General features: G+C 49.1%; 1 protein-coding gene across 2 annotated transcripts in view; it reads left to right on the plus strand.

Annotated features, from left to right (window-relative positions):
• The first annotated feature begins 1,931 nt into the window (after positions 1 to 1,931).
• The window catches only part of RAB37 (RAB37, member RAS oncogene family), a 48,591-nt gene continuing 39,039 nt past the window's right edge, over positions 1,932 to 11,483 (plus strand). Inside the window, exon 1 of one of the 2 annotated variants that reach the window (XM_012733149.1) lies at positions 1,932 to 2,402. In XM_012733149.1, coding sequence (XP_012588603.1) covers positions 2,331 to 2,402 — 72 coding nt within the window. In that variant the 5' untranslated portion in view covers positions 1,932 to 2,330. The remainder of the gene's footprint in view (positions 2,403 to 11,483) is intronic. The other variant, XM_004693474.2, reaches the window with a different exon arrangement.

Below are 11,483 nucleotides of genomic sequence, written 5' to 3' on the forward strand. Positions count from 1 at the left end.
ATCCTCTCACCCCCCTGCACCTCTGGCCTGTACCACAGTTCTGTATGCATAAATAAATACATCTTTTTTTTTTAATGACATCATTCAAGGACTTGCTATACTTATCAGTGACATTTGAGTGACCTCCAATAACAAAGAGACTAATCCAAGATATAACGACTAAGGGGTTGTTGAAAATTATCATGTTAATTTAAAATGCTACCCAAAATTCCAGACACGATTAGAGATTGAAGGGTTTTTGGAATTTTTTTACAAGAGACATGATGCTTTAATTCTAAATGAAGGACATCTAACTTCAACTCTGACAAGTAAAGACCTAGAAGTCCACATTCCCACCCATAAAATGATAAGGAGTCAATTCCCCAAGAAATGTGTATGCACCTAAATGAAATATTTATTGCATAAATAATCAATGTCCTCAATATATAAAGAGCTTTTATAAATCAATAAGAAAAAAAAGGAGCACATTTATTCTTGGCTCTTAATCCACAGCATTCAGAGTAATGTCTTTAAAACCCAAATCTGGCCATGTCATTTCTCTATTTAAAGTACTTCTGTTGGGCCCTCCCTGGTGGGATGGGGCCAGCACTATGAAGCTGGCTGCAGCCACTTTGACAAAGTTCAATCCCCAGCCGGGGAGGTGACCCACATGGTGTGGCAGACCTCTCCTGTCTCACTGGCTGTTCCCCTCAGCAGTGTGCTTCCTTGATCTGCCTGTTCTGCTCCCCACTCTGTCTCTGGTGAATCCTCTTACTGCCCCTGCACCTCTGGCGTGTAGTCCAGTTCTGTATACATAAATAAATAAATCTTTAAAAAATAATAATGTACTTCTTGTTTAAAAAACAATCTATTTATGTATGCATATAAGAACTAGGTGTTATTTATACATACAAGAGGTGTGGGAGTGAGAGGATTCACCAGTGAAAGAGTGGGGAATAGGACAAGGGAATAAATACTGAAATATACTGCTGAGGGGAACTGCAGGTGGTCTAGGAGAGATCTGCCATGCCATGTGGGTCAGCTCTCTGGCTGGGAATCAGGCTCAGGCTATAGTGGCTGTGGAGAGCTTCTTAGTGCTGTGCTTTAACCCATTGCGCCACCAGAGAGAGCCCCACTCAGTCCATTTTATAGAAAACACAAACACCCAGAGAACATAAGTGATTTGGCTAAGGCCACCCAACTTAAAAGGAGTAGAAACCCAGGGGCAAAATGCAACCTTTTAACCCTAGACCTTACCCTCCATACTGATACCAGCTCAGCAGTCAGAGGGGCTAGGACTGGTGCCTGTTGCTGTAGCTGAGGGTCACCCTGAGGCACCCGTCTCCCCGGGGGTGAGCCTCAGGCACTCCTGTTCCCGGTGGTGTTCCCGATGATCGAGGGTCCCAGCAGCAGGACTCTCCACGTGTTTGGGGATGTAGCCAGGCCCTCCATCCCCTTGAGGGTCGTCCAGAGGACATTGCAGTGAATATTCCTGCGTTCTGAATATATGCAAGGCACCGTTCTAGGCTCTTCACATGAGTTAATTCACTAAATCGTCAAAACAACCTCATAAAGTAGACACTCTTACTATCTCCGTTTGTGGACAACTAGGGGAAGTCAAGTACTTGCCCAGTGTTATACAAATAGTAGCTCTGAGAACCAAGATTTGAAGTGTAACCGCTTGTTTTTAAGTTCTGGGGGGGGTCATATGAGCTCTAGAAAGTGTAATGAAAACTCTGAGCCCTCTCTTATGAAAATGTAATCAAACAGATTTTAACACAATAATTCGGAGGTTTTAGGAACCCCTAAGGCCCCATCATCTGTTATGTTTCCTCATAACATGCAGGAAAAAATTACTCAGAGGCCAAGAGAGCGCGGCGCCAGTGCCGCAGGGCTTTGCAAACGCAGGCGGGGAGCAGGTCGTGACTTGGACGTTGGTTTCTCGGGAACAGTGAGCTCCAGGGACCGAGATGCCCTGAGAACGCAGCGTGTCGCTGCGCCTTCAGAGTCCAGTAGCTAAAAGGTACGCACGGACTAGCGGCTAGACTGAAATCTTGCAGCCTTCCCGCCTTCTGGAGTCAGGGCGCTGGATTCTAAGCAGCCTGGATCTCAGCACTCCGGTCGCGGAGCGCAGAGAGCCTCGCTGGTCCAGGTGCTGAAACGCGGAGGCCGGCTGCTGCGGCCCGGGAGCCACGGGCGGGCGGGAGCTGTCCAGTGCTGAACCCGGATGCAGCCCGGCCCGCGGCGCTCAGAACCCCGCCTGCCGCACCCCGGGGAGCCCGGACAGGGCTGCGACCAGTGCTGACGCAGAACGCTGAGAGAGCAAGAGGCAGCGGGCTCCCGGCCGGGCAATGGAACTGCAGAGACTCGACTCCTATCAAGGGGGAGCTGGCCCTGACTTCTATGAGCACGTCCTGCATAAGGTAAGCCTCTCCTCCGGTCCTGCCTGATGTCAAAGCAGGAAGAGGGCGTCGCCAGGACTTCTCTCCGTGCCTGACTTCACTTTGGGAGTTAAAGAGAAACAGCTGGATACTGTAGGTCTGTACGATCCTGTTTACTGCTCAAAGCGGATGCGTGGTGTGGGGGAGGGGCCGCCAGCAGAGCTTCGAACTGCGAAGGGCATCTCCTTCACTTGTATCACCTGTGTCTCTCCTGTGCCTTTGAACCCGAGCACGCTCATCTCTGTAATCCTTGCAGGCTGTGTTTATCCCTCCATCCTTGCCTCACCACAAACTCCAGCCCCTTTAGGTCTGTTAATTGTAGTCAAAGTCCTGAGTCCCTGCCAACTTGGCTGAAATCAGGCATAGAAATTATCTGCAGGAGAAATAAATGGTTGTTTTCAAACCACACTCCATCCTGGTGCCAGAAAGCTGCTCTCCAGCAGCGCCTTGCTCACAGCCTCTTGAAAGTGTTGCCTTATTTCAAAGCTCTAACTCAGCCCTTGCTTCCCTCACTCAAGTTTCTTATGCAACTCAAAATCTCAGAAATGTAGGTCTCCTCTTGAAATCACCATTCAGGGAAGAAAAAAAAAAGGAACAGCCTCTGTTTTGAAATCCAAAAACCCATCACTTTGAAAGAATCAAAGCCATCTAGTTGCTATTAGGAAGTCAGCATTGCTCTTCATCCTTTTTCTGCCTTCCTCACTGAGCTCTTATATTTCCTGCTTTGGTTATTTGATTTATCTGTTAGAACTCTGAAAAACTGCGGATGGTCCTTTACTTGGATATTATTTCAATCAAAATACCTCCCTGAAAATTGCATAAAGGCAAGCTTTGAAATCATCTGATCTAAGAGAAAAAGTGACAAGAAAATACAGTAGCGGCCTCGCTAGCACGAAAAGCCAGAAATTAATATTCCAAATGTTCTTTTCTCTATGCAAATGAGGTCTTCAGACCTCCGCATTGATGTTACCTGGGAGCTTGTAGGAACTTCAAGTCTAAGTCTCCACCCAGAGAAACTGAAACCGAATTCATACTTTAACAAGATCTCTTGGAAATAAATATTCACATTGAAATTTCAGGTTATGATTCTGTGCCATGTTTTGTCTGATGCAAAGGATGGAAAATGGACTTTGGACGAATGTAGATCTATAGGTTTGAATAGCCCATGTAATTTCTCCTTCCAGGTCACTCAACCTCTAGAGTCTAGAGAAGAAAAATTTATAACTGCCTCAATCAGGAAGTTTGAAGTTAACTAGCAGAAGGTCTGTTTATCTGGGGCTATGAAATGCACTGATAGAAAGCGCAGGCAGACAAAGACACGTACTTACACATCAACTGCAAAGTACCCTGGTGATGAAATAGATGGATCTCTCCAGGTCTAAATCATCTAATAAAGATATAAATATTCATTTTGAAAGCTTTAAGATTTGGAGGTCAATGATTATAAATTATTGATCAAGGGTCGTCTTTCCAACCTAAATTACCTCCACACGAAAGGTAGATTGTGGCCCGTGAGAACTTATGCTTCCTTCGGGTTTATCGATCACCCCGTAGGAAGACAGCCTGTTCCTACAACTTCTGCTCTACTTGAATGCAAGTGGCTGCTTACTGGTAAGGCTCAGTCTCTGGCTGGGTTGCGAGCACCCTGAGAGCAGAAGCTGTAGCGCCCAATGAGTGACCGATGAGTATAGAAAGTTCTCCTTTCACACTGTGGCCATCACCCCTTCCTGATATGATTTTATTATGACTTTTAATATGTGATTCATGTAGGAACTGTTTTGGAAGGGGGCAGAGCACCAACATATTTGTATCACTTTATTTTTTTCAATTTTTTAAAAAGTTATTTATTGGCACACAAGAACTGGGGTGCAGGCCAGAGGTGTAGGGGGGGAGAGGATTCACGAGAGACAGTGGGAAGCAGAACAGGCAGATCAATGAAATCCACTGCTGAGGGGAGCAGTGAGGAGACAGGAGAAGTCTGCTGCGCCCTGTGGGTCCCTCCCTGGCCAGGGATCAAATTCATGCTGCAGTGGCTGTGGACAGCTTCATAGTGCTGCGCTTTAACTCCTGAGCCACTAGGGAGGGACCCACATTTGTGTCACTTTACAAACTACTGTGCTACAGAATCCAAGTTCACTTGGCTTGTTCATTTGCTAAACTACATTGGCTGAGGGAAGCAGAACTCCCCTCCAACATGAGTTGCTAAGAATAAGGATTTTTTTTTTTTTTCAAACAAAGTTTACATTGAAGTATAATAAACACCAAAAATCTGGAATCTTAAGCGTAAACTTTGCCGCATTACCACTGAGTACGGCCCTCTACCTTGGCTACTAAGGTGAACAGCAGGACCTGGCTGATGTCCCTGCCCCTCCCCGACACCCTTCCCCTCCTCCTCCCATAAGTCACCTGTAGAGAGGGGATCCCTGGCTTTTGTGGTCTGACTGAGCTGCCAGATTTCATGTAGGGTAGACCTGGAAACTTGTGAGAGAAGAGAAGTTGCTGTGTGGTGGAAGGAGCCCCCAGGCTGGGAATCAGAAAGACCATAATGTGACTTTAAACCTCTGTGAGACTTACTTTTCTTAACTGTATAACACAAGTTATAATACCCGGCTTATTTTATTGTTGGTTTAGTTTTGGGTTTTGACTTTTTTAAAAAAAAGATAATGAAATTTCTTTTTTTTTTTTTTAGATTTTTATTTATTTATTCGTACAGAACTGGGGTACAGGTCAGAGATGCAGAGGGTGAGAGGATTCAACAGAGAGAGAGTGAGTGGGGAGCAGAACAGGCAGATCAACGAAGTACACTGCTGAGGGGAGCAGCGGGCAGGTCAGGAGAGGTCTGCCGCGCCATGTGGTCACCTCCGGGGCAGGCGGGAATCGAACTCATGCTGAAGTGGTTTAAGTTTCTTTGTGCTGTGCTTTAACCCGCTGCGCCACCAGGGAGCGCCGAAATTTCTTTTTTTTACGATTTATATATTTATTATGCATATAGAATTGAGGTACAAGCCAGAGGTGCAGGGGCAGTGAGAGGATTCACCAGAGACAGGTGGGGAGCAGAACAGGTAGATCGGCAGGGGACACTGCTGAGGGGAGCAGAGGGCGAGGCAGGAGAGGTCTGCTGTGCCATGTGGGTCACCTCCAGGGCCGGGGATCGAACTCTCATTGAAATGGCTGTGGCCAGCTTGCAGTGCTGCGTCCTAACCCATTGCACCACCAGGGAGGGCCCTTAGTTTTAATTTTTTTTTTAATGAGTATGTATATATAAAGTATGTATATTTGTGGCATTTAAGAAGCGTGTGTGTGGGTGCGAATGTTCTGCCATATAGGGAGCATTCACTAAGCAGCTGTAATCTCACATCTGTTCACAACTGAATCAGCGAGTCTCTGTGGGAAGAGCAGGCCTAGCCCCTGCACCAAAAGCCATGACTTTGTGTGAACTTCCCGGCTCTGACTTCCTAAGTTGAATACCTCCTTTCTCTGGGCGGTGAGGGTCCCGTGCAATGAAACTCACTGCTGTGAAAATGCTCTGCCACAGATCCTAGCCTGCGATGCCTTTGTGCCTGCCCTGTGCTCAGAGCTGGAGGCTGACCTACATGAGCCTGAGTAACTCTCAGAATATTCCAGCATGTGGGCTGGGAGCTGGGACCTGCATTTCGTTCATTCATCACATGCTTGGAGTTTTTAATAGGGTTGCTATTGTCCTCACAAATCCGAATGTTTGATGCAACTAAATAATTTAAAACTTGTGAAGAGCCTCCCTGCTTCTTTACTTGGAGAACTCTCAGCGCCCCTTGCAGCCAGACTCCGCAGCGCCCAAAGACAAGGGTGGGCGGAGGGGCTCAGCACCCGGCCAGGGAGCCAGGGCGCAGGGTCGTGCCCTGCCCGCACCCGCAGACCGGGAGGAGGGGCCTCAGCTCGGCACGACTTCAGCGTCACCAGGCTCTGGGGAGCAGCCGCAGGCCAGCCTGCGTCTGGACAGGCACCCGCTAGGCACAGCAGCCTCCTCGGTGGCGTCCGGAAGGACAGACAGACCCGAGTGTCCATCCATTCACACAGGGTTTGGTCCTCTCTGGGAAAATGGAAGTGCTGGGCAGACCCGGGAGGAGCCCTCAGAGGTTCCACCCCACTGGGAGCTCCGCGCCCGGTGACTCTGCTCCAGCTCCTCCTCCAGGTGACAGGCCGCGGGTCCTCCACCAGTGCCGCGTCCGGCTGATCGGAGCCGAGTCCGGCGAGGGACGATGAGGTTAAAGAAAACACAGGCCGCCGAGGTTCTTCATCCAGGAGTCTCGTTTATTGCCAGCGACCCCTTTATATACCATTAGGCAGCAGGAGTGGAAGATTAAGGCGGGAAAGGAGGAAGTGGGGAATTTCTCTTGCCACACCGCCTGCAGCTGCCAGATGCCGACACTCCCTTACAAGGGAGTGTGCTAGGGCAGAGAAAGGTCAGGTCGGAAACACAAGTCTGTGATGGCTTTATCGGCCCGATCACCTGGCCGCCTTGACATGCACAACAGGGGGCACATCCCCCGGAGCCCCGGGGGTAGTGTGCTAACTCGGCACCAACACACCAGCCTCCTCTTCCTCTTCGCACTTGTCCTCACTTCCCTTTCTCTGCTCATCTTGTGATTTCTATAGCCTAAAGAGACCTCAGCCCGTCACTCAACAAACACTTTTGGGACATTGCCAAAGTGAAAGAAACTCCACAGAGCACCAGACTCGACACTTGTGCCTGAACCTTCCATAAGCTGCGTCCTCACATGTGGGCACAGTGCGGAGTTTCAGAGACGGGCGACCTAAGACATTGCAGGAAGGCGTGGGATGGGGCAGCTCGGGAGAAACCGTCACCCTGACTCAGGGTCAGGCCTTGTCTCACTTGCGGCTTCTGATTAAGAGTTAATACCCGAGAGACAGCAGGCCTCGCTGGCGGCACACCGGGTTAGGAGCAGCACTGCAGCGGGCGGCAGCTGCTTCAGTGCAAGTTAGATCCCGGCCCAGGAGGTGACCCACAGTGCAAGTTCGATCCCTGGCCCGGGAGGTGACCCACAGTGCAAGTTCGATCCCCGGCCCGGGAGGCCTCTACTGGCCCGTCCCCTGCTCCCCTCAGTGTCCTCCATTGATCTGCCTGTCCTGCTCCCCAGTGCCTCTAGTGAAGCCTCTCACCACCCCTGTGCCTCTGGCTGTACCCCAGTTCTGTATGAATAAATTAATAAACCTTTAAAATATATATCTGAGAGACAGTGTCCCACGCCAGACCCCCCTCCCCCAGACAGGGGCCGTCACCACTGATCCTAGAATCTAGTGAGTACCACTGTTTTTTTCCAGTTAGACAATGTTAACGGAACAGGAACAGGACCAAAGAATCAGATTCCACAGAAAACTCACTCCCTGTAGGTGGAGAGATTTCACTTTCAAAGAAGCCAGTGTGTCAAGCCTCAATGAGGCCTTTTTTTTTTTTTTTTCATTGAAAAATGGAACAAATCTATAAAACCAAGGTAAAAAAAACACTGGCTCCAGTTCTTGAGAGTTTTCCTCTGGGCTCGAGAGCAAACAAGAAAGCCAAGGAAAGTTAGCTGTTCCCTGGAGACCCCTCCCTTCCCCTCTGGCTTGCTCTGGAGGCTTCCAGATAAATAAACAAAGCTATGTTGCATCAGCTGTGACCTCTGACCACCAGGGCACCTCTGTCTGATGTGCAGCCCCGCTGGGACCCCAGAGAAGGCAGCTGACTTGGGAGGGTGCAGGCTGGTTCCCTGGAACCAGCCTACGATGGTGACTCAGTCGGAGGAGGGAGGTTTGTCCAGACTCTTCAGACTTCCTCCCCACGCTCTTCCCCCTCTTCTGCCGACTGCCGACTCTGGGGCCCTTTTGTGAGAAAATATTTCAGACTCCCTAGTGCAGGTGCTCAAAGGTTTCCTCCTGTAAGCTGTTCTGGGAAGGACTGTGGCTGCCTTTATTTTCAGGGCAGGAAACCCCACTTGCTGGAGCGTCCAGACATAGGCGGAAAACTTTGGAACAGGAAATTGGAAGTGACTCCAAACTTACCCCAAGAGCGCCTGGTCTCCACCCGGCCTCCCCAGGCGAGAGACTTCCCGGAGGAGACCAGCCAAATGGAGACTCCGCCCTCTGCTGACTTGCACAGCACTCAGGAGTGGAGGAGGTTTTCTGGAACACAGCCAAGCCAGCAGCAAACTCTAGACCTGGACATCTTAACCCCTCACTGACCACCAACGAGGTCTGCAGACCTGGTTCTGCTCCCCACAGTATCCAGACTCCACCCACAGTATCCAGACTCCACTGGTGCCGTGAAAATAATATAATTGGGGGTGGGGGGGGCCAGCAAAGGCCCCCAGCAAATCATCCCTGTTTCCCTGGCCTTGATGCCAGTCTGCTTACTCCTTTCTGTTGGAGTTTGTGTTCCTGGTTATCAGCGAACAGTTTTCATCCATCAACAGATTTCGTGTAAGGATGCGTGCCTCTGCAAATGCCAGCGGCGGGCTTCAGGTGCTCTGACCAGGTTGTGTTTGAGTCACATTTTCTCTTTCTGTTCCTCTGGCGACCTCCACCCCCTCCCCCACCAACAGGTATAGGCAGTCAGTGATAGTGAGGTATTTGTTTTCTGTTATCTGTTGTTGTCAAGGACCTTTTAAAAATAACACACGCCTCCCCCCACCTCTGCCACTCGAATTTTGCATCCTCACTCTGTGCCCCCACTCCCACCCCAGCAGACCTGCCTCTTGGAGAAGCCCCCAGGGGACAGTCGGGAGGTTCATGCACCCCAGTCTCCAGCCCCTCCCGATTTCTCACTGAGCAGCCTTTGAACAGTCAGAAGGGAATAAAGTGGCTGGTGGACGCAGCCCAGTGGAGACAGGACCTCCCCAGCCCTCTCAGGGCTTCATTAGATTGTCATCTGGGAATATAAAGTCATCTGTGCAGGGCCTCTCTGGCAGCACAGGGGTTAAAGCCTCAGCGCTATGGAGCTATCGGCAGCCACTGTGGATAAGGGCCTGAGTTTGGCCCCCAGCTAGGAGGCCATCCACAGGGAGATACGGCCAGCAGCCCTCTCCAGTCCGGCCCGCTGCTCCCCTCAGCCCCACATTTCTGTGGATCCGCCTTCTCTGCTCCCCACTCTGTCTTTGGTGGATCCTCTTGTCCCCTGAACCTCTGGCTTGTGCCCCAGTTCTTGTACGCATAAATTAAAAAATAAATCTCTTTTAAAGAATCATCCTCTGCCCTCTAATCTAGAATACCAGTGAGACAAATAGTTGCTCACAATAAATGATAAAAATAAATGCATGATTCCTGTGGAACATGTTACAGTTTACAGCAAACTTCAATGTGCTATGACACCTTACCACATGTTTTATTACTAATTTCATGTTATAAATAGAGAAAACAGAGGTCAAAGAAAAAAATGTAAGTTACTTGTTCAAGGTCACAGCAGGCAGACGGGTGTCAAGACAACTGCAGATCCCCTTTCTCCTGCATCTGTACCCAAGACAAAGTACGTGAGGTTGCAGGCTGTTTCCACTTGCCCCCGCCAGCCAGCAGGGCCCTCTGGGGGCGGGGCAGGAGTTTCTGGGGTTCACTCCTTCTGCTTTTGCGGTTCTTTATCTTGCCATGGTTTTTACACTTTTAAGCAAGGGCCTCGTGTGGACTGCAGTTACTTCTGCTGATCGAGGACTGGCCCTGAACCACAGGTCTGAGCCGGGGCGGAGGCCTGTTGCTTCTTTGTCAAAGAAGCCCTGGGGTGTTGGAGACTCCTGTTCCCGGATCATGGATTATTGGGGGACAGAACAGGCAGGATCTCAAGGTGGGAGCGGCATCTGCGAACGGAGATTCCTAAAAGGGAAAAAGAGGAGCAGGTGGGAGGAAGACACAGGAGTCCGAGTTGGGCTCAAGTCTTCCCTTTGTGCCTTCAGCAGAAGTTTATTTATACACTTTAGGCAAGCAATTGACATATGAATGGGGCTGAGATGACAATCTTTTTTCTGAGAGCAGTTGGGGTCTTATTGATCTTGACTTTTACTAAGACATCTTAGATGGTAAAGTCAAGTCAAGGCTTAGGGTGGAGGCTGGGTGGAGAAGTGAAGGAAAGAAGAAGGTCAGGGGCTAGGGTGGAGTGATTCTCTTGTAAGTAAATCACAAAGAGATACAGTAAGGTTCCTCAAAAGCTGAATAGAGGATTTAGGTGAAGTTCCTTATTTGAAAACTAAACAATAGAAAACTTAAGCAGTTCTTTAGAAAGATTATGTGAGATAGTAGAGATTTGGGTTCTCGACCAGGCAGTAAAATAATTCTGGTTATTCTAGTACTGCCTTGTCTTACAATATTAATTTTGTTATAATTGTTTTTACTAATCAGCTAGTTGTAATATTTTTTATTCCAAGAGGACTTTCCCATCCTAAATTAGCAGCACTTGCTCACCTGAGCCAGGCAGCACCTTATGAGGCTGAGGCAACCCAGTAGAAAACTGATGGTTGCTTGGAATATTTTGATTATACAGAAAAGGAAGGTCATAACATAAGCAAGCATGGAAATTCTGATTTTTCAGGGCATTTCCCCTCCATCCAGAATATGTCTGACATTAGTAGTTCCAGTATCTGCAGTGGGGGCGGAGTCCATGAAACCTGTACCTGTACATGATGATCACCAGAGGCCTTGGGGAGGCTCTCTGGGCCAGAGGGGTGCAGTGGAGAGATGCAAGGCTGAGAGTGGAGACCAGATCTGTGGCTGCCAGTCGTCAGTGCGTGGCCGGGTCCCCGCCTTGACAAGGTGCTCCTGCTTGTAGAAAACATCACACACATGGTGGGTGTGAACCCCCATAAATGCGTATAACCAGTGAGTCTTAGGACACTACCTATCACTTGACATAGATGCTCATACACAAAAATATGCTTTTTTTGAAATGACAGTTCCTTAATTGAACCCTCTCTTAACCTATTTCATTTTTTTTTAAAGATTTATTTATTTGTACATACAGAACTGGGGTACAGGCCAGAAGCTCAGGGGCGGCGAGAGGCTTCACCAGAGACAGAGTGGGGAACAGAACAGGCAGATCGACGAAGT

Source organism: Condylura cristata, unplaced genomic scaffold (genome assembly GCF_000260355.1).
Source record: "Condylura cristata isolate star-nosed mole 26May11 unplaced genomic scaffold, ConCri1.0 scaffold00038, whole genome shotgun sequence".
Taxonomy (NCBI): domain Eukaryota; kingdom Metazoa; phylum Chordata; class Mammalia; order Eulipotyphla; family Talpidae; genus Condylura; species Condylura cristata.